This window comes from Phaethon lepturus, unplaced genomic scaffold (genome assembly GCF_000687285.1).
Source record: "Phaethon lepturus isolate BGI_N335 unplaced genomic scaffold, ASM68728v1 scaffold52483, whole genome shotgun sequence".
Lineage (NCBI taxonomy): Eukaryota > Metazoa > Chordata > Aves > Phaethontiformes > Phaethontidae > Phaethon > Phaethon lepturus.
The window spans coordinates 1-21,486 of record NW_010527977.1 but is presented as its reverse complement, the minus strand read 5'-3'; the positions used below and the strand labels follow the sequence as shown (position 1 = coordinate 21,486).

At 45.4% G+C, this 21,486-nt stretch overlaps 1 protein-coding gene across 1 annotated transcript; it reads left to right on the top strand.

The window, feature by feature from the left end:
* Window positions 1-6,803: 6,803 nt before the first annotated feature.
* On the top strand, window positions 6,804-18,007 carry LOC104618037 (bone morphogenetic protein 7-like; the record flags this gene model as incomplete). The annotated part of the gene is made up of 2 exons (XM_010283522.1): window positions 6,804-6,996; window positions 17,859-18,007. Coding segments are annotated over 2 exons (342 nt in total), but the record flags the coding sequence as incomplete, so codon positions are not given.
* Window positions 18,008-21,486: the final 3,479 nt, after the last annotated feature.

Here is a 21,486-nt window from a genome sequence, read left to right as displayed (position 1 = left end):
AAAAAATCCCACCACACAACCCAGGACATTTGCTCTACTCCCAATACAGGACTCCCAATTTATATTCTTTAACTATTTCTTCAAATATTTCTGTAACTGCTGCTTTAGCTGCCTAATGTCAGCATGTAAATCTTGTAGCCGAGAGGATGAAGCAAATGAAAACCAATCACAGAACTGCACATTCCCAAATTCTTGCCCTTATAAATTTACTGCCACTGCCCCTGTAACTCTTACTGTCAAGCACAATGAGGAGGGAAACGTGCCGTAGCAGACCGTGGCCTGGCATGACATTATTGCAATCTTTATTATACTCCCCGTTTTCCTCAGAAAAATCTAAGGACTGACCTTGCAGTTCTTGCTCAATGGGCAACCTCGCTGAGCCCAGCAGGCTCTTCCAGCTGCAGAGACCGCTGGGTCCCTCCCCTCATTGGTCTCCCCCTTCTTGAACCTCACTAACGTAAGGAGAAAAAGCCTATATTTCATAAGCGACACGGTTTTATCCCCCAATTTAGAGACAAAGAAGTGCAATTTATAGAGGGAACATTTAACGCCTGTTAATTACAATCCCATCAAGAGGTCTCAAATTTGGCATCCTGAGGACCTACAGTGCAGTTTCACATCCGCCGCGAGCCTGGGGTCCGAGGGGTGGCCCTGCCCTCGCTCCCGCCGTGCTGGGAAGTCCCGGTCCTTCTCCTGCCACCGCTGCTCCTTGGGCACCGCGGTGAGCCAGGCGAGGGTGGGATCCACCTGAAAACTCCTCTGGGGAAGGGGAAGCTATTTTCCAGTGGGCCCCATTTCCCAAGGGAGACAGCGTGGCGACGCAGTAGATGGGAGCGGACCTTCCCTTTGAAAGCAGTAATGTACGTAGGCTAAAAAGGCTGGTGGAGCCCAGGCGGAGCTGGTGGTCGCAGGGCAGCTGGTTTCTAGCAGTCTCATGCTCTACACTGAAATGATGCAAGAGAGTTTCCGAAGTTTTGGCTTGGCTCTCTAGGGGCGGTGATGGAATGAAAAGTAATTTTTCTAGGAAGATTCAAACAAGAGTTTGCGCTGCTGGGTGAAACGGTGTAACGCAAAGTGTAGCCTGCCCTGTCAGGAAGACGCGAAGGTGAAAATCCACAGGCTCGCTGGACGAGCCCGCCGGCCCTCGGCCACCTCTGAAGACATTGCGCTCATTTTCTGCAGCTGTCAGAGGCGAAGCAGATGAAGAGTTTCCTACCCACTAAACTCGCCTACACAACTTCCCCAGTCCCTGGGGCCAGGCAGGCACAGGTAGGCTCTGAAAACCTGTTAGACCTTGATGCCAGAGCGTAGCAGATTTTTTTTGGCATCCAAATCTCTGAGGGGTTTCTCAGGCAACTGCTGATGGCTCTGCAGTCGAGTCTCCTGCCTGGCCGAGGGGCTGAGGCGAGGGGGTGTTGTCTTTTGGAATCTATTTTCCTTTGACTTATCTTTCAGTCTCAGGAATTCAGGACCTTTAATCTATTTGAGATTAAAGTCCTTTACAAATCCCTTCTGGCCTTTTTTGGGAGTAAAGAAGTTACAGACACCCTACTGCACATTCCTTTTGGTGCTTTTTTTCCTTGCAAGTGAGAAACAAGTAGCACTCTAATTGTTGTGAGCACTACAATAAACGAGACAACTACTCTTAAAGCGCCTTATAAAAACAATTAACGTATTATCGGGTGAAAGTGTTAACAGGAAAATTTAAGTTTTTACTTGTCTTAAGTATTCAAAATGTATTCCAAGTCCATCACCAAACGTGCCGGGGAGGAGGAGGTATGGAATTACTGAAGCTGTTCCAGTTTGGCAGCCTGAGCACAGAATCTATTCATCTGGTGTTTACTTTGCTTGTGAAAAAGAGATTTTTTTACATCTTCAGAAAAGAAGAGCGTAAAAATACATAGGTAGGTAGATTGGCAAAAGGAAGGCCCCTCATGAAATCCATTGAAATGAATGGAAATATTTCTGTTGACTTCCCTGGGGTCTGGATTAGCTCTTTAATGCTTCTGTAATAATTATTTTTTAACACAGTCATTCTTGGAAAATAATTGCTGTGATACACTGCTTCTTTGCTTGACACATGGAGTTAGTGATTGATATTGTGCTACTGCGCTCGGTACCGGGGCTAAAACGGTTTGGTTTCTTTGGTGTGCGTAGAGAGAAATAATAACCACTGCAAGCTACGTCTGAGCATAATCTTTGCTGTCATGTATCGTGCCTTGCCTACCATCAATCTGTATTACAAAACCAGTGGTCCAACCAGTGTTTACAGAATCAGCTCAGGTCAGCTTTTCACTTACCAATAGTGATTTACAAAGAAGCTGAAAATAGCTGGGGTTCTTATTTCTGGTCTCAACATATTTTGCTGTGAAAATGACCGAACATGGGATCAGTTCTGGTTTCTCAGCTTTTTGCTGATGCGTCATTTGCTCTGGGCAAAAGTTTGGGCACCCTGGGGTGTTAAACCAGGATCACAAGCTTTTCTGTCCAACATTACTTTTTTGGTACTGGTTTCAACTGTATTGCTCCGAGTTCTAGATGTCAACAACTACACTTTTTCATCCCTGCATCTTAATGTTTTCAAGTTTTGTATCTGAAGAGTACACATTAGGACATGTCAAGACAAGTACCAGGGATTTGTTGACATTTTATCTCCAGCTTTCCTGTATCTTTGGATCTGATACCTGGCTACTTCACACCTGAGCACATATATCCATACTGTTTTCTTTTAACCATCCCTGTTGTTGCACAACTTGTGCCCTCCTGCATCCTCTTGCATCACCACAGCGCCACAACAGAGCCGGTTTGGAGAGACAAAGACTTCAGAGAGATCAGAGCCTTATCTGTATCAGATAGACGAATGCAGTCTGTGCAGCATTCAGATTGTGGACAGATAGTCAAGGCCAGACTTTCAAAGATGCTGAGCCTACTTGCATATTTGCAAAAGAGGTGTGGCAAATTTACTGATAACCACCAACCTAAGATATGTGCTTGTTTTGGTTGGATCACCTTAATTGTCCTGCACACTTTTTGGCACCTTGCTTATTTTCTCATGAATCTGTTTGCCTCCATCCTACAGCTCTCAAGTCCCATCATCTCGACCTTTCTTTTCCCAAAGGACTATGCCAAAAGGAGTGTCTGATGATCCCCATCTACCATAGCTACGATTAACTGCCACACTCATCAAGCCCAAGTGTTATTTTGTACCAGCAGATTCGGAGCCATGTGTTAAATTAGGTCATAATTTGTCTACAGTGGTTATGCCTCCAAAATGCGATACCACTTCTAGAAATGAGGAGGGGTGTGCATTTACACATGCATCACCTGTGAGCGACTTTGGATTGTTTTTTTAGGAGAGGAAATCCACCGTTTTCCCACAGCTAAGGCACACAGTCTGTTTCGTAGCAGAATTATTTTTTAAGGGTGTTCTTGCTTTTCACGTTTTACAACCTTTGACTACACATCCAGCGCTTTGGCTTCCTCTCCGAGCAGCTGCCTTGACAAGGCATTCGAATTGTGGCAGTTTCTGAGCTGGAATTTCCAACGTTTGAAATTAGGAACTGGGCTAAAACCATCCACCAAAAGCCTTTGGGTAGTAGCGATTTTAAGAACTATGAACCTGGGACAGACATGAGTTCAAGTTCTTTGGGCAGAAGGGCTATTAAGTATACCCAGAGAATATTCATATTGCTTGATGACTTTTAAGGGAGCATTTAACACATAATGGCTGACAAACAGCTGAGATTAAGTCCTTCAAGAATGACCAAAAGCTTCTCATTATGGTAGGCTGTGTCATTTTATAGATCTAATGGCAAAACTACAGTCGTATTCAAAGAGCTGTAGCAATTCTCTCGGCTCTTTCGGCAAACACTTAAAATACCACACCACAGCCCCCCTCTTCTTTTTTTTTTAAACACACACACACACACCCCCAGTTCAAACTCCTCAGGTAATTAATTGGAAACGACCCATTGCAGTATTGTCAAAGGTCTGACTAACACCCATCAAACCCAGGAAACTCAGCGCTCCCCTGCTTACCTCGTGCTGTTACGCTTAAGGTATTACTGGGGTCTACAAAAAGTGCACGATCATATATACTGTACCATATGTTCACAAATACCAACACGCAGCAGCATGAATTAAGGATAGGATTTCAGCCTTCATAATGAAGAGTCTTGCTTTTATGAGTTCAAGTCAGACCCTTAACGTTATTTTAAAATAGATTTTGGTGTTTAATTATGTAATAAGATTTACTGCAGTCATCTAACAGATGTTGATTCAGGGTCAGTGTTTCTCATAAATTAGTTCTGATAGGATTTGTTACTTCTGGGTCAGCAGATAGGTCCAGAGTGCAAAGAAAAAGGGGAAAAACAATAAACACTGAGTTGAAAGGTTTCTTGGGATTCTTTCTTCAGTTACATATCCACATATTTTCATGATCTTAATGACTATAGCCACAGGAATGTTTGCTTTAACACTAAAGATGGCTCAGGCCAAAACCCTATATCCAAACATCTGCAAAGCATGGGAAAGTTCAGACTTCGGGGCTTTTTATTTTATGACCCTGGCCGTTAATTTTTCATACTAATATGACACATTTTTTCTAGGGCTCTGCAGTGGGAATCACTGTGAACTCTAGCAGCGCCCAAAAAAGTTTCATCTTCATGTGTTTGTTGTCAGACTTTGTGTATGAAGCGCAGCCAAAGACTGGTGTTGGCCGATGTAGTTGTCATCACATATGTACACTGAAAAGGTGCACCCACCTTCCTTTGAAAATTCAGCCTTCCCACATCTTTGGAAGCAAATCGTGTTGGTACATCCTACTGCTAGACCTCTCTATAATACACCCTGCTGGTGATGTTATCCGTAATGTAACTAAAACCACACAACATTATATTCATTCTTCTATAGTTGTGGTTAAAGGAGCTATTCCATATTAAAATATTTTTTCCTCCCCTCTATAATTTAGGCGCAGACAAATTCCTTTGAGACTGAAGTCATGCTCTTTATACCTCATTCTGCTGAGAATACTTCGGAGGAAAGGGATTGAGGCACATTTAATAGTGTTGCTAGCACTTACGGGGCAGTTTTAGCCTGCCAAGTGTTTTACAAACACTGGTGAATATTCACAATATTCCCCCACTCCAGGGTATGGGAGACTGAGTGATCTTCCTGAGGCTGTACGAGATGTTATAGCTAGACGCGCAAGTATGACATCGTTCATTCAGCACATGCAAAGACTGCTCAACATATAAAACCATTTGCTGAACTTAATCGTCGTTGTCTTGAAAAGTTTAGGGGTTTCATACCTAAAAAACTCCTCTAAGATGAATCTCAGCTATTAGTAAGAGCTCTGAAGTATTTCCCTGAACAGCAATCATACAGTGGCAAATGGCGAGCCCTGGGCTCCTTGCAGAAGTAATGTGCGAGAGGAGGAAGAGCCCATGGCCAGCTGCCGACGCTTGGCCAGCAAAGCAGCGCAGAACCTGCTCTGTGGAAGCGCTCGGACGCAGCCCGGTTCCCAGGGGCTCCCCGCGCCCCGTCCCTGCCGCAGGGGAGGCCCCGCCGGTGCCGATAGACAATCGTACCGTGCAGCGCTGTGGACTTGAATAGCACTGTCCAGACTCGGGCTTGAAACTTCTCTTTTTCAGGAGTAATTCCATTTAAGTCAATGGATTTACACAATGGATTTACTGCTGCCAGAAGAGAATCAGGCCTGTAGAAAGACACACATTCTTTGCCAAGAAAATCTCAGAGCTAACTACTTGAATTGTGCAGTCGAGCTGCAGGGAGGTCAAGTGGACAGACGATGGGACTGGGACATACGGGAAGTCCCTGGTTCAAGCCTCTGCTCTTAAAATGTCACGCAGTGTGACCTCTGGCGAGCCAGTTCATCCCTTATACCTCTGTTTCCCCATTTCCCTTTGTCCGACTTGTCTATTTAATTTGGAATTTGTTCCAAGAAGGGCGACTTCGCTTCATGTGCTGGCCTGGGGCACTGACACCTCTCTTCCCCCATGCTGGAGGACAGTCTCAAAATCTCTGTTTCCTCACTTCACTGACCCTTGGCTTCGGTCTCCACGAGCAGTGTTACACGAGACCATCAGCTGTCCGTCAGACGACAGGCAGACCTTCACTCGGTGGGGTACACTGTCTTGGGGGGACTCTGGCACTTCTTGTTATTTCACAGTCAGAGTTGGGAGTTGGAAAAAGTCCTCATTTTGAACGTTTGCATCACAGCCCTGATCACTAAAGATGCTTAGAAATGAAAGCTTTGGCCCTTTGGAGCAAGGCTGTGAATCTGTGATGAATTCAGCTGGCACTGAATGTGGGTCGTTGGCATGAAAAGCCTCAAGGACTGGAATTTGTGTATATATGTGTGCGGGTGTGTGAGTGCGTGTGTAATTTTCAGAAGCAGGGTCAGGCCAAGAACCAGCACTCCTGAAAAGCCCCATCTGTTTCTTTCAGCTCCTTCCCGCAGCAGCTTGGTCGTTATCAGTGGCAAATGTCCAGAGTCACTTCTCAAGCATGAAGCTGCCAAAAATCATTAAAACACAACGGTCACCCACACCCTGTACCAGCCAGCTGTAAAACTGTTTCAAAGAGAGTCCGATAAACACATATATGCTTATAATAGCCTAGATAGAGTCATGTATTTCCTACGTTTAATGAACCAAACAACAGCATGAGATGCTGTAATCAGATATTCTTGCCCTCTTCTGTTGTGGCAACTCGCAAGCTTGTTTGATGGCGAGGGGAAAGGGAACAAAGCAGGTGGCTAATGGGCTGTTTTTCTGTTTCAGTGGAGCATGACAGAGAGTTTCACCATCAGCGCTGCCACTACCGAGAGTTCAGGTTTGATCTCTCCAGAATCCCAGAGGGGGAAGCAGTGACGGCTGCCGAGTTCAGAATATATAAGGATTACATCCGCGAACGCTTCGATAACGAAACGTTCCAGATTAGTGTCTACCAGGTACTCCAGGAGCACCCGGGAAGGTGAGTGACCCACAGGCAAACCCCCATGAAAGCGCAAGCTCAGTACATTCCTTCAAAAAGTTATGTCCGATACTTTTAGAAATACCGGTGCCATCAAACGTGCCTGACGAGTGGGGCATCAGGGTCGTACAGCAAAATCGCAGTGCCGGTGCAGTCAGCACGCAGCTGCCACGTCTGCCCGGCCACCGAGGGCGCGGGGAGAAGGTGCCCTGCGCCTCCGCGTGCCCCAAGGAGCGTCCCCGTGTCCCCGGCGCTCCTGTCCCTGGGAGCCGCCGGTAGCTGAGGAACAAACAAGCCTTGCTGTGTGCTGGCGCAGGAAGAGATCAGAAACTCAGAGTATTTCAAGGTTTCTGGAAGGCCTGAGCTCTTCCTCCTGCCGCTTATGGATCCTGAGGTGGCAATCCCACATCCGAATGCTTCCTTCCTAATTGTAGCTTAATTACTAGACTTTATTACCGAAGGCGTTCAGGATCCCTAATTAACAAAGACAGATGACACCATGCTTTTTATATTGACTGATTGTTTTGTGTGTGCAAAACTACAAGATGAGCTATTAAATCCATTCCAAGCAATTATTAATGTATGCCAAGCTCCCTGACAAATCCTCCAGGGAACTTGAATAAGAACATATGTTCAATTTTCTCATCTGTTTTCAGTTCCAATTAATCAGCAATCCCAAACCATTTATCAAAGGCACTTAGTTTCATTTGCACATGTTTCTTTTACATGTAAAAAAGTGAGATTGCACTTATTTAGATGAACGGTATTTACAGTCACATGCTAGTCAGAAGTTATTCTCTAGGGCTAATAAATATGGGGTAATAATACTACAGCGCTAATTTAGGTTTATGAAAAGAGAAGCACTAGGGATTTAAAAGGGGGGCTTTATATTTTTATAAGAGCTAATAAAAATGCAGAAAAAAATGTTTTGCATTTTTTGATCCATTAAAATATGACAGAAAACCTTATCAATGTTTTTAAATGGTGGGAATTTCTACTGGCTTTGCCGTATGGTAAAAAGTATTTAACTACTGGTGTGTTTTCTTCCACATCTGAAATTCCAATTTTATGGGTCAAAACTCATGGTTCTCTTGGCATTTCTAATGACACAAATATTTGCAGGGTGTGAGGACTATGCTAATATTAATCTATTTTTATCAAACAATGGTAACTCAAACTATAGATTTTAACCAGGCTTTCTTAAAGGAGAAGGCAACAAGCCACAGATGTGCATAGGGCCCATTAGATGTCCTGCTTACTACAAGCATTTAAGTTTATTCCATCTTAGGCCCTTCCAGAGATAGAAGCCTCCCTTTGCTGTATTTCTTGAGTAGTTCATATAGGTACAAGCCTGCAGGGGTGTCTTTTCGCTGTTGGGAAGAGCAGACAGAAGACGTGCGCTGGCAGATGAAGGGGCCCTCGCCAGCACGCCAGGGCATTAGGGAATGGCCAGAAAACGGTTCTTGGAGCAAATGTCCTACCTCATCAGATGCCAGGGAAGTTCTCCTGCAGGTCCTGATTAGCGAGGTAGGTGCCCACTAGGAGGAAACTTACTGACAGAGTTAGGATGACATTTATTATCTTAATTTTAAGATGATACATCCACAGGTTTGTTAAAACTATGTTTAGAGAGGGCTGCGAGGTACCCACCGGGGATAGTTATGGGTATGCAACTGCTCGGAGCATCCAGTGTTTCTGCAAACTGTCTCCTTCACAAATTCTTATTCCTAAAGGAAAACATGTATGCAAAGGGCAGGCGTATACATGAACCACTGGCTGGAAAAGGTGAGGAATCTTGCTAATTATACAGATGTTCCAGCTACAAGATTAGATGCAATTTTACTGCGTCATATTCACCACAGGAACACTTTTTAATGAGTGTTCATGCATATTCACCCTTTGCATACATTTTGGCACAGGCAACAGTGAGTTTTGAACAGTTTGTCCTGAAAAAATATTCCTATTGGTTTGGATTGACCAAAGGTAAAAATATTGTCCCTAACATTTGTAAAAATATTTGCTTTTTTTCTGCATTTTTCCACTGACATTTTCCATCCGGCTCTGTCACAGACCAGTCATCCAAGTCAGTGTGTCACTGGGCAAGTGGAGAAAGAAAACAAACTCTCTCCAATGTTGATCAAAAAACACCCATTCACTTTGATGCTTCCTTGGCTGTTTGTCTCATCCTGAGCGGGCTGGAAAGTCAGACCCATCTGACGTTGTTAGCAACAAGAGCAAAACAAAGCCAAACCCTCCCCCCCACGCAGGCAAGAAAACCTTTGCTCGCGTTTGGCTTTGTAGATTCCTCTCCCTAGAGCACGGCAGGTACGATGGCCAACACAAACCCAAATGGTTTTCCCTCTCCCTGTGCTCTTATGATCATACAAGAGCAGTGGGATCTCCCAGCAGATTGCTGGAATTGCCTTTTGGGATCTGAAACACCAGGTATTTTCCTGGCCTGTGCCCCCCCTGCAACGTGCACCTCCTGAGTGCACCAAGGCACAGAAGCTGGAAAGCCCAAGCTGAGATTGACTGGTGATTTTTTCCTTTGAGGGTGAAGAGACCATTGGATGTGCTGAAGGCTTGATTTTCAGTTAAACCTCAGATGAGCCTCCAGTTTGGAGGGTTATGATGGTGTACCCTCAGTTCAAATAAACCATAAGTACTAGCAGTTCAACAATTAATGACTTGCTTTACAAGTTCAGACAGGTTGGCACGTATCTACCCAGCAACATCTCTTGTCTGCAACTTACTGCCGGTGAAAAATACAGGCATAAGTCCCAGACAAAGAGCTGCAACCACAGCAGACTATTTCTGAAATCCTGCCCCTCAATAGCACCGACATCTGAACAAAGGATGGAAGCTCTCCTCCATCCGCCTGCTCAGTTGTGGGCAGATAGACGCCGAACAAGCGTGGCAGTAAAAATGGAGAGCCCAGCCCCGTCCTTTGTAGCAGACGGGATGCCTCTCTGGACTTCAACTAATAGAAATTATCTCTCTGTCAGACTGAGGATATTATTACAGGTGTTTATAGGGAAACAGACTAAATGATCAAATATTCTTCCTGGCCTTTCCAAATCTATGAATTCATTGCAAGGTGAACTTTTCAAACTGGCAACATCTCCCTTATAAAAAGGCATGTACAGCATTCTTTAGGCACAAAGCATCAATTATTCACTTTAAGCAAACAAGTACATTCATGAACAAAAATGTTCCTGATATCATAAACACTGCGAAAACAGTTGATGTCTTGACTAATATAACATGTCTCAAAGCTTTCCTGTGCATAACTTAAAGTCCAGTGACTCACGTCCAACTTCTGTCTGGTCTTCATGGTTCACTCACCGAAAAGCCTGGGAAAGAGTTTTATAAAGCCAGTGACAGGCTTGAGAAGGGTGCTGAGCAGCAGGACATCAAGTCCCTGTTTGTGGTCACAAACCCTGCTAGTGGGAACCAAAGGTTGCCGTCAGGGAGCCAGGTGCTGCTCCAGCCTCCCTCTCCTCCCTCCTGGGTGCTGCGGGAAAGCAAAGCAGATTCCAGTGCGAGGGAGCAGACATCACAGGGCACGAGGCTTGCTACAAGGTGTTGAAGGTCATTTATCTCGGGCACCCATCAGGAAACATGTCAAAATAAAGCTTGTGGATACGAGCCTGAGAATAACGATCTTCGATACTTTTACAGTGGAATCATGAAATAGTTTGTAAACTACTTTGCAAAAGAAATATCCATTACCCTCAGACTCTGCTGTTTTTGTAAGCAATGGCCAAAGCAAGAATTTCAAAGGGACTTAACTGCTGAAGAGACGCACAATCACGTAGTGGGATTTCTAATGGCAGCTAAGCAGGTTCGATACCTAACTCCTATCGCAATTGATATTAACCTTGTGTATTTTCAAAAAGTACCTGTGCATTTCTGGGGCACATTATCAGTTGGGCCACCATCCTCAATTTATTATCCTGAAGCTGCAGGGAAAATGCAGATTGTACAGCTCCTCTCAACATCAGAGCTCAATCCTGCCCATCTATCTGCACCTTCAGAAGCTAAAATACCTCGTCCCAGAGTTACATCTCCAATTTCACTGGACCCAGCACTTGCACTGTGGAGTAAATCCCAGCCCCTTTGAAGTCGATGGGAGTTTTGTTACTGGAGAGAATAAAGCCAGGTACTTGACCAGCCTTTGGTAATTGAAATGTAGTTGCTACATGTTCACTTTGTGGTCATTATGGATTTCACAGGCTTCAAAGGCAGTGAATGATTTGAATGCTCATGTTACCAGCCCTACAGAAAAATAAGATCTTGCATGATGCATTCCTGGGTTTGACTTGCAGCTGGAACGCTTTAGTTTGTGTTTCAAACTACACCACTTCTGCACCCGATCAAACCTGAGCCGCTCTCCAGACCCCTTTCTCCCATTCATTGGAGTCTCTTTCCATGTTGTGGGTTGAAACATGTAATTCTAGTAACTAAGAAAGGCTTAGGCCCACCCAACCCGCGAAGCAGATGTGCCTTCTTTTTGGACCTTTTTTAAATAGCAGCGTGATCGTTCTAGGGATGGTGCAGCAAAGGGGAGAGTTTGTTTTAATATTGTGCCCAAGCGCCATGACAGTATCTGCAAGTACTAATAGCGTCTAGACAGGTACTGAGAATAGCTGTGATTTTTTTTGTGACTTATCTGCAAATCAGTTGATAACTGCGCTCATCCCGACATGCTCTTGGGCACAGTAGCAAGGGAACTTTAGCATGGAGATCCTGTAGTTCTCCAAGAGCAGAGCTGCATCTAGTTAACTCTTTCAGTCCATTCCTAAAAGCCACTGCAGCCTGCAAAACCTCTGACAAATCCTGAACTCACTTCGCAAGGCACAGCTCTTCACAGACACTTGGGTAGCTGCAGGAGGCATTTTGCACACCCCAGTGGGCTCTTGCTCAGCTAAGTGATGCACTAATGAACAGCGATTCACTGCTGAACAGAAACAGCTGTATATAAAGTGTCGGAGATATGTATATAACCTCATTTCTCTCAGCACTGCTTTTACAAGAGGCTTCATATTTAGGAAACATGTCGCATCTCTCCGTAACAAACTCGCATTGCCACTTTTAATCAGTCTTTGAAACGTAGAGCTTACCCTTCTCAACCACCACATAGGAAAGGGAACACGGCTACTAGAGGCACGCAAAACAGAATTAAGAATCTTCTGAAATTTTAAAGTTAATTTAATTTCTCCTCAGATCCACCACAATTTACACAGATCTGTTTCGCTAGTTTTCAGACCAGTCCTTGGAAACCACCTCCAGCAACCCGTCCTCCCCGCTGTGGCCGTCCCGTCACCCAGAGGAGACCCCAGGCTGCGCTTGGCCGGCAGCTGCTCTTCGGGAGCATGGGGAGGGTTTGGTCAGCGGGGAGGGAGAGGGACGACCGAGCAGGGGATCCTGGGCGTGCGGGGAAGGGGAGGTGTGGGAGGAGGGCTGCGTCAGGTCTGTGCACAGAGGGTGTTGCAAACGTGCCAGGGAGAGGCCCAGGGAGATCCTGGGGCCCTCTCGAAGTAGGAAAGTCTGAAAAATATTTTCCTAAGCTTGTCTTTGGACAGCTGCAGCTGACTTTAAGCAATGACACCAAGCAAACTGGAATCTGGATACTGCAGTTTTTTAATCCAAACAGATGTTTTCTAACCCCAGATCTCCTCTCGCCCTCCCAGGATGCCCTTTCTGCCTTCTCCTCCCTCCACCGGCTCAAACCTGGACGTGAATTGCCCCTATCCCCCCGCGCCAGCTCTGTCCTTGGGCTGCCCGGGAGTAAACTTGCTGTCGTGCACCATGCCTGTGGCCCAGACAGCCTCCCTGGGCTTGGAGGAGCCGTCAAGAGGGTAGGATCATGCTCCCGGCTTAGTGGCTGTGGTTTACCTGCTGAGTCAATGTGACATTTAACGTGTCCGTGCCTCAAGCATTTCCCACTTTAAAACAGAAGCCGGGAGGGTTGACCCTTATTTGTAAAGCCTTTCAAAGTCCGTTGCAAGGTGTTGCGGTATGGTTCTTATTTAAAACACCGCTAGATCTGTAATTCCTCAAACGAGCAGGCAGGGATCAGAGCAGTGCAGCCGCCGTGCCCCTCGGCGTGCCCTCTGGGCTGGCAGAGCAGCTGGGCGCAGGCAGGGGACGGCAGGACCTGCTGGCAGTGGCCCTGGGCTGGCTGCTGCCAGCACACAGCCGGGGAGGCCAGGGCTCCAAGCCTGCCCACAGCCCAGAGTGCCAGCAGGTCACAGAGATCGGCTCCTCTTGCGATGCAGGGAAGGCTGCTGAGAGTCACCGTCTCTGCCGCTGCCTGTCCTTCCTCCCATTCATTTTTATCCCATTTGGAAGTGCTCATTAGCGTTTATTACCACTCGTCAACCAGCAGCTTGACGTAACAGAGCTGGCAAGGGGGACGGGGAAGGTGAGGGAAGAAAACGGACGCAAAAGCAGGTGCTGTTTGGTAAGAGGGCTACCCTAGAGCAGTATAGACCTTATAGCATTATAGTTTATAAATGCAGAGTTTTCTCTCCCATTCTCCCTTGCTATTGCAGAATTGCCAACTCTCATATTTTCTCTGAGTCTCTCTTGTTAGTCCGTGTTGTGTTCTTTCTCATGCCCCAACTCATCGAGGCAGGTGATTAGGAGAGATGCTGCACTTCTGGTTTTTGGATACGTTTCTAGTGTTTATGGCTGGAAACCCAAGGGCATCCTAGAGGCTGAAAAAATACCCCAGCAAAAGGCAAAGAACCCATACATACTATTTTCATGGAGCTTCTTGGTTGTTAAACCTTTTTCTTTTCTTAGAATTACCACGTTGCAATGTGGCAACTCTCTTCTTCCCTGTTTCCTTTCAGAATATTCCTACTCGTCTCTTCTGTATTTTGTCTCCTCTTATTTCTCCACTCACCCCCACAAACCTCACTTCTTCCAGTCCTTTTCTCTTCCATTAATCCCCTGTGATTCCCTTCCTTACCCCACTCATGGCACCCGCCCTCCACATCCCTGGTCACACACAGCCCTTTGGCAGCTTCAGCCCTTCCACCTCCATTAACTCCAGCTGCTTTCCAGACACAATCTCACATGCATCCTCCTCAGCCACCCTCACTTTGCAATATGTGTTAGTCATCCTTGATTCTAGAAAACACCAAGTTTACTAAGGAAATTTCATAGACCACACAGCAGTTCTATGACCTGTAGACAAATTCTTGGGAGTGTTTCTAACAGGAGGTGCCTCTCCTTTCTGGCATCCAGCACCAGATACTACCAAAGCAATCAGTAGAAAAGTGCCAACCTCCTGTCCTCATCTTAGGCTCCATCAACAGCCTGGTGCTTGAGAAAACTGAGCTGAAAGCCCTGAGTTTTATCATTGCTAAAAGCTTTGACACTCCCGCTGATGTAAGTACTTTGAACGCTGAGCCATTTTGATGTGGTCTCAACAAAACATACTTGTGGTCTGGATCCAGACTTCATCATTTATGTAACTCTAATCTAGACATTAACATTTCCATGTCCCAGCTTAATTTTCTGTAAAATGAGGATCATGTGCCTCTTCCTATCTCTTGGTCTGGTAGGAGGTTCAGTACAGTTTCTCACATGCTCTGAAGTTCTCAAATGAAGGGATTGAATTCAGGGACAAGGAACCAAAGTGCTTTTCTGCCTCCTGGTTGCAAAGCCATTATTCACATTGCTCCAGGAATGCTCTAAATATGCATCCAGTTGGTAGGTAAGGCACCAGAGGGTGAGATGTGCACTAGAAACCTTTTCCCCTTGTGCTTAGATCGTTATCTCAAACCTAAAACCCAAACCAGCCGCATTAAACTTAACTAGCACTATGTCATATGACAACTCAATAGATGGGAGCCCTCAGAGCAAATTTTAAGTCCAAGCAGAATAACATTTCTTTGCCATGTTTATTATGTCTTGTCCAACAATGATGTCTAAAGGGCTTGCTGTCTATTAGCTAGTGATTTAACGCTGTTTGCCATAAGTCTTTGGAGGGCAAGGCATTTCACTTAAAGGGAAGTTGTTCTTTTTAAAAGAACAAGAGGTTTCTTTTCATTGGAACATGCGCCACAATCTCAGGAACCTCTGCTTGCAACACCAGTCAGGTTGTGCGTCCCATCCCTGACTGCTGCTGGTGGGCCAGAGTGGAAAGTACTAATCCAGGAGTGCTTGAACTTCTCCAGAGAGCATCTGACATGGGGCCTTTTTGGGTCCAAGTGTTCCAAGTGTGTGTGGGAAGGACATTTCCCTTTAGTGGGTCCCTTTGATCTCTCTCACTTCGGGCTTCCCCTCCAGGCCTATTGTTTGCACATTGCTGTAACTACAGGAAAACAAACACATTATACAATTTCCCAGACTGACTCACCCTGGTACTTGATGCCTCATGTTGTCTGGTTACCCTGATTGCATCATGTCAGCATGGGAAGCTTAAAGGCTGGTTTTTCTGAGTAATACTGCAGTTGAGCAGTAGCTAAAACTAAAAAAGTTATCATTATTGCTATTATCTTCAACCTGTAAAGTACAAGGGAGAAAACCAAGCAAGCCAAGTGCCTATTAACTAAACCTTGTGTGAATCATGAGTTCCAGTCAGGGGCCACGCTTAAATGATGCAGTATGTGAATATAAAAACCCTTTACTTCTGGAAACTTGGACTCAGCCATTGGAACGGGCCAATCCGTACTACTCCCTCGTCCCCGGCTCCTCTGGGACGCGTTTTGTTCAGCGCGTCGTAAACAGGGAAGGGCGGGAGGTGTCCATGCGGCTGCGTCATGCGCAGCGGGCACAGGGCCATTGCTTCTGGGTGGGGATGAAACCCCAGGAAAGTTGTCCCCCGGTTAGAGTTCAAGCATCTCACATTCCTGTAACTAACGTGTATGTGGAGGGAGGGGGTTATCCGCACTGTTTATCTTCTGCTGTCCTAGATGCGCCCAAAGCTGACAGAGCTTCAGAGAGCAGCTCCCAACACCTGGCTTGAGGCTCTCCATCGCTGCGCCACGGCCCCTTCCTGAGCCGCGTCGTTGGCTGCCCAAACAGCCGCCAAAACACTCCCCATAGGATCCCCCCTAGGTGTTAGCAAGACAGTCTCGCAGCAAGGTCAATTCTGACGCAGGATTTCTTCCACAAACCAAAACTTTGTTTAAAAGAAAGCAAACCTCCCTCTCCCGCGCCTTCCTCCGTGGCAGGGCCGTGCTGGGCGAAGGCAGGGATTGCAACTGTCACAATCCCACGCCGGCAAAACGTCTCTTGCAAGCCTCAGACCTCGCCTTCCCGTTCTGAACCGGGCAGACGCAGAAGCCACTGCTTTCCCTCAGGCTGCCACACGCAGCTCCAGCCCGCAGCACTGGCTGCGCCTACGTATTCGGCCGCGTTGTATCAAAGGGCGACGGCACGGCGCGGGGACGACGGAATCCTCCTGTTGCGCACGCTGGGCCACGTGCTCGCGTGCTCTGGGGGAACTAATTTCAGAGGTTTTAATTTCACGTAAGCCAGCACAGAGCCAGAGGCGGTGGCATCCATTAGCTCACGGAGGAAAGCCATCATCTCTTGTACGCCCCGGCCCACAAAGGTTGAAAGGAAAGCTAGATAGTAAAAACACTGCAATAAAACTCCATTTCTCTTTTGAGTCAGCTGTGTGGGACAAAAGCCTCTAATTTCATGGTACCTCGCAAGGAAAAGAATCACTAAAAGCTACGAGACAAAAGCCTCTACGCCAACAGCACTTCTCAGATTCAGTTTTGATCACTTGATATTTCATGCAAACAAGAGGCATTGCGTAAACCAAGTTAAATATATATATTTGCACTGACAAATCAATAGTAACAAAATTAATAAGGCCTTCTTTAAGCTTTGAGGACATGATTAAAGGGCTTTCCAAGCATATTTCTTCATTCAAAAGGATATAATTACACTTAAACAAGTTATCATGTTTGTGCACTGTAAGTACAAAAGCAGCTCTTACGGGACTTGTCTAGACACTTCCACTGCGTTTCTTTGTTCTTCTTGTAAAGTTGTTTTTTATAAAGTAACTGCACCACTATCCCATGTTTTCACTATTTCTTTCCAAGTTTTATCTCTTTCTTAAATTCTGATAAGAGAAGATTCCTTCCTTTACAGAACCTGTGTTTTCTCAAATTTTCATTTTACAGAAATTTGCCAGGAAATGTTTTGTGCATCCAGAATGATTTCACCTTTTTCAGATGCATGAAATTTTTCTATTTCGTCTCTTTCGCATTTTCTGGTACGAGTTCTTCAACTAGAATAACTCAGCGGTGGCATTTTAAAAAATTACGCAATGAATTGAAAGAAAATTGCCACCCAAAGTAATGCAGACCTGCGACTGTGCAGAGGGTTATTGCCTCAATCAATTATCTGTAACCTCAGACGAACAAATTTTAAAAACCATTACATATGTTAATATATGCACACCAGTGTTCCAGCTGGCTTGCACCAGCGCTACAATTATGCATAAAAGCCAGGAAATTATGTGTGGAAAGGATAATGAGCAGCATTGTCTGCCCAATTACCCAGTTTGCATATGCAAACAATAATTTTGCAAATCTGTGCCTGGCAAGAGTTTTTCCTGAAGTTGCATCAGCAGCTCTAAGGTTAACTGGAAGAGCAAAGTAACCCAAAACCACCTCAACTCTGCTTCAACCCATCCTCCCTTTTTTAAAGGGAAGAAAAGTGCTTCATCTGAAGGCGATTAGGCGGCGAAGCCCGCCAGCCCAGCCCCGGCGTAATCTGCCTGTTGCTGAAAGGCCGACCAAGTGTCCTGCGTACGGCCCGTGGATGAATGCCTGTAGGGACGCCAGTGGGAAGCCTGGGCAACTGGGAACTGTGCTGCTTTTTTTCAGGGATTCCGATTTGTTCCTGCTCGACTCTCGAACAATCTGGGCCGCAGAAGAAGGGTGGCTGGTGTTTGACATTACTGCAACCAGTAATCACTGGGTGGTGAATCCCCAACACAATCTTGGCCTCCAGCTGTCCGTGGAAGGCATCGATGGTGAGTGTCAGACACCAACGCGAATCAGTGAGTCTCCGTTTCAGGCACACGATTCCCAGCCGGGGCAAGCCGTAAGCATTCAGTACTCTTCCTTTTGAATAGGATTTCTTAACCGTGTTTTTCCTGAATTTGCCTCAGACGCTAATAATAGTAATAACAACAACCTACAGACGTATTTGGGGTTAAGGATGTACTCAAATGCTTTCACAGCCAGGTGACCTGTCTGCAGTCGTTTCAGTATTAGCTATGTACACGCTGCTGGCTGATTTGCAGGTAGTGCAGTCCAGACAAGGAGAGAGGAAGAAGCTTTGCTGTGTGTGAAAAGACACAACCGAGTGATGTTGAAGGCTGGTGTTAATTGGCACAAAAGTCCTTTCAAATTCAAATTCAGAAAGAATTCAGCTAGAAGCCATTTTAATTTCCTCTGTGGCAGTAGAAATGACCAGCAAAGTCATGCCTGGTCTGGACTCCAAGGTCTGCAGTGTGCTTATGCTACAAACCTGTGAGGTTTGGGAATGGGTGGGAGGATCTGGCTCTCAAACATCTCCAGAAAGGATGTGTTTAGAATCAGGTGAGGTATTTTCCTAACCAGGTCTTAACTAAAAAGTCATGCTGCTTTGTCTTAAAGTTAAGATTCCTGATGCTCACTTGGAGACTTGTGCAAGGACACCAAAGTATCCTGGATCTTCTGGGGGGTTCCCAGGACCTGGGACCATCTGAAACTGTCTAGCTGGCCCACAGGAGAGGTTAAGCAAAACCCATCTCAAAACTATTATAAATACTCTGAACGTAGTTATCTAAGGACATACTTTCATTCTCCAGATACGCATCTATGATATCACTTGCTGTTGATTTTTGTGCATCACTCTGAACGTTTCCAGTAAGTAGTAATTTTTCAAAAAGACCGTGCAAAGCAGTTTTGAAACAGGCGACCTGTGGAGAGTCGTTTACATGAAAGGGTGATTTACTCATGTGAGACGTGTGCACAGGGTTTGTTTTAACCTGCCCTTTCTGAGCGATCAGTGAATGCAGAAACCCAGATACAACGCAGGAGCTTCACCATGGAAGCTACTAGTCCCCACCCCAATGACAGATGCCTTTTGCCACCTTTGCATAAAGATTCAAATTCAACCTGCTTTACAACTTAATCTTAACTCTTAAAGCTAAAACAATTAAGGCAAATTAACAGCCAAGACAAGCTTAACCTGTTTTCAAACACTTGTCCTTGTTTTTAGTTTCCACTTTGCCTCCTAAAGGAAATACTTGGAAGTACAGAAGTTGTGTCCGTGATCACGGCACGCTCATTCAGTTCTGGTTCATATATAGGAAAACCATGAAGACCAAGCCCAGAGTCCACAGAAAAAGTGATAGCTGGAAGTAGACTTAATATCTGTAAACACTGTGATACTACAATATCACACTCATGTTCTTATACTGATAAAGCCTTTCTTATCACTCCCCCATCCTCACCTACTGAGTTTCCAGCAAAAGTCAATCCCATTTTTCAGCATTAAGGAGGAAGGCAGCTGATTTATGAATATGTTACAGATTTCAGTGGAGACTTCTCAGGATCCTGCATCCAAGGAAATGCTGCAGCTTTGCACACGCTTACAGTAACTCTGTCTGCTCTGCTGGAACAATCAGGACTCTGCCCTTAAAAGCATACAGCCAGATCTATTCCAGATAGTGCTTTCAGAGACAAAAATCCCCAGGTTCAGTGATAAGTGCATTCTTATCTGTTATTCAATGAAAATTAGTAATCTGGTTTCTTTTTACACTCCTGAAAAATCTAGCTGACTTTTGTAAAGGATTGAAATCAGATAAAAAGTAACTCGCTGCTTCTGCAAAACAGATTAACAAAATACTTTAATCAGCCTATCATTAAAGTTAGAAAAACTAACTGCAGTGTTTAAAAAGTAAATACAGAGGTACAGGACCCGATTGTCTGCTTGTCTTCTGTAACTAAGTCCCCTGGCAGCACACCTTTGGACTCACAGCTCTCCACCTTACACGTGAGCTTTTCTTTCTATTTTGAATGGCAAGGACACATCCTTCCTTGCTCCCCAAGTTTCAGTTTGGATTTAGACTGTGTGCACTACCAAAACAGCTGCTTTTACACCTGGACTTCTTATGAAAATAATACGCTGCAAACACAGCAGGATTTTGATGCAGCACTATATGCTTAGGCAACCCCCAAAGCTTTAAGTGAATTAGAAAAAGAAGAAAAAACATCTTTTCTTTGTATCTGTCACTACATATAGAGGTCTCTAACCATGAAGCCAATACAGTCTTACGTAAAAAAAATTCTGCCATTGTGAGCACTGAAATTATACAAAAGAAATTAATTTAACCGATCTTTGTATTTCTTTATAATCTTGCCAAATAAGTCTATCAAGGTGTATAACTAGGGTGGAATCAAAGGGTATTTGTTTAGTCTTAGAAGATGGGGATCGGCTCCAGCAGGAAGCGAAAGAAACGTTCGAGCGGCTGGGTAGCCTTCAGCCAGCTCTCAGCCCAGCGCCCCGGACACCTTGCCCGGCAGCAGCACGTGGGAACGGCAGCTGCCCGCTTCGGTTTCCTTAGTTTATGACTTAAGATCCCATTTTTGACAGTATTAAAAAAGCAGCTACATAAGAGCAGATAAAGCTGTGCCCTCTGGTTCAAGAGCACAGCTTTAGTTCTTTTGGGAGAAGTTTATCATCTTCTAATGGGAACTACATGTGTCCTTGTGTTTAACCTTGCTTTCTGGATATACAGGAAAGTTAGAAAGAGGATTTTTCCCATCTTTATTAAGAAGAAATATGCTACTTCACGTACATACACATAATACCTCCACAAAAGGCATTACATGCCTTTTTCCCCCTAAGGAAACATAGCCACCATACTGGTTCTGAAGGCGAGGTGTTGGTGTTGGTGAGGAAATCATTGGTCAGATGCTACTTCGGCTGCGCCGGCGCACGCCCGTGAGCGTATCGGCGTGCAGCTGGGTCCCCTCCCCGCGTACCGCTGAGCTGCTCTCTAGAGACGTGGTGAGGGTCAGGTACTTTACAGTGGACAAGCTGTAGATGTGCTTGCTAGTTTAAAGAGCTTTGGGAAGCAGAAAGGCTGCTGTGAAGGGGCAGGAAAAGCCGTAGGAGCTGTATTCAGTGAGCTCTAACGCCAGCAGCTGAGCTCGTTTTCAGGAAATAAGGCTTCGCTCTGGCAAAGCCTGAGCACAAGTGGAACTACTTATATATTTAGCAATAGCTACTTGGTTAAGCACTTCGTGGGCTCGGCCTCAAACATTTAAAATGAAAATTGGACTAGTTTCCGGAAAGGAGCTTAAGCAGAAGGTGAAGAAGTTGTTGATGTGTGTCCACACAGAAATCTCCCTGCAGGAGTTTTTGCATTTGCTATCTTTGCCGCAGCTTTCCCGGTGCCCTGCCCGAGATCAGTTTTGCCTTGCCCGGCTGGCGGGGCCCGGCCGCGCCGCCCTGCTG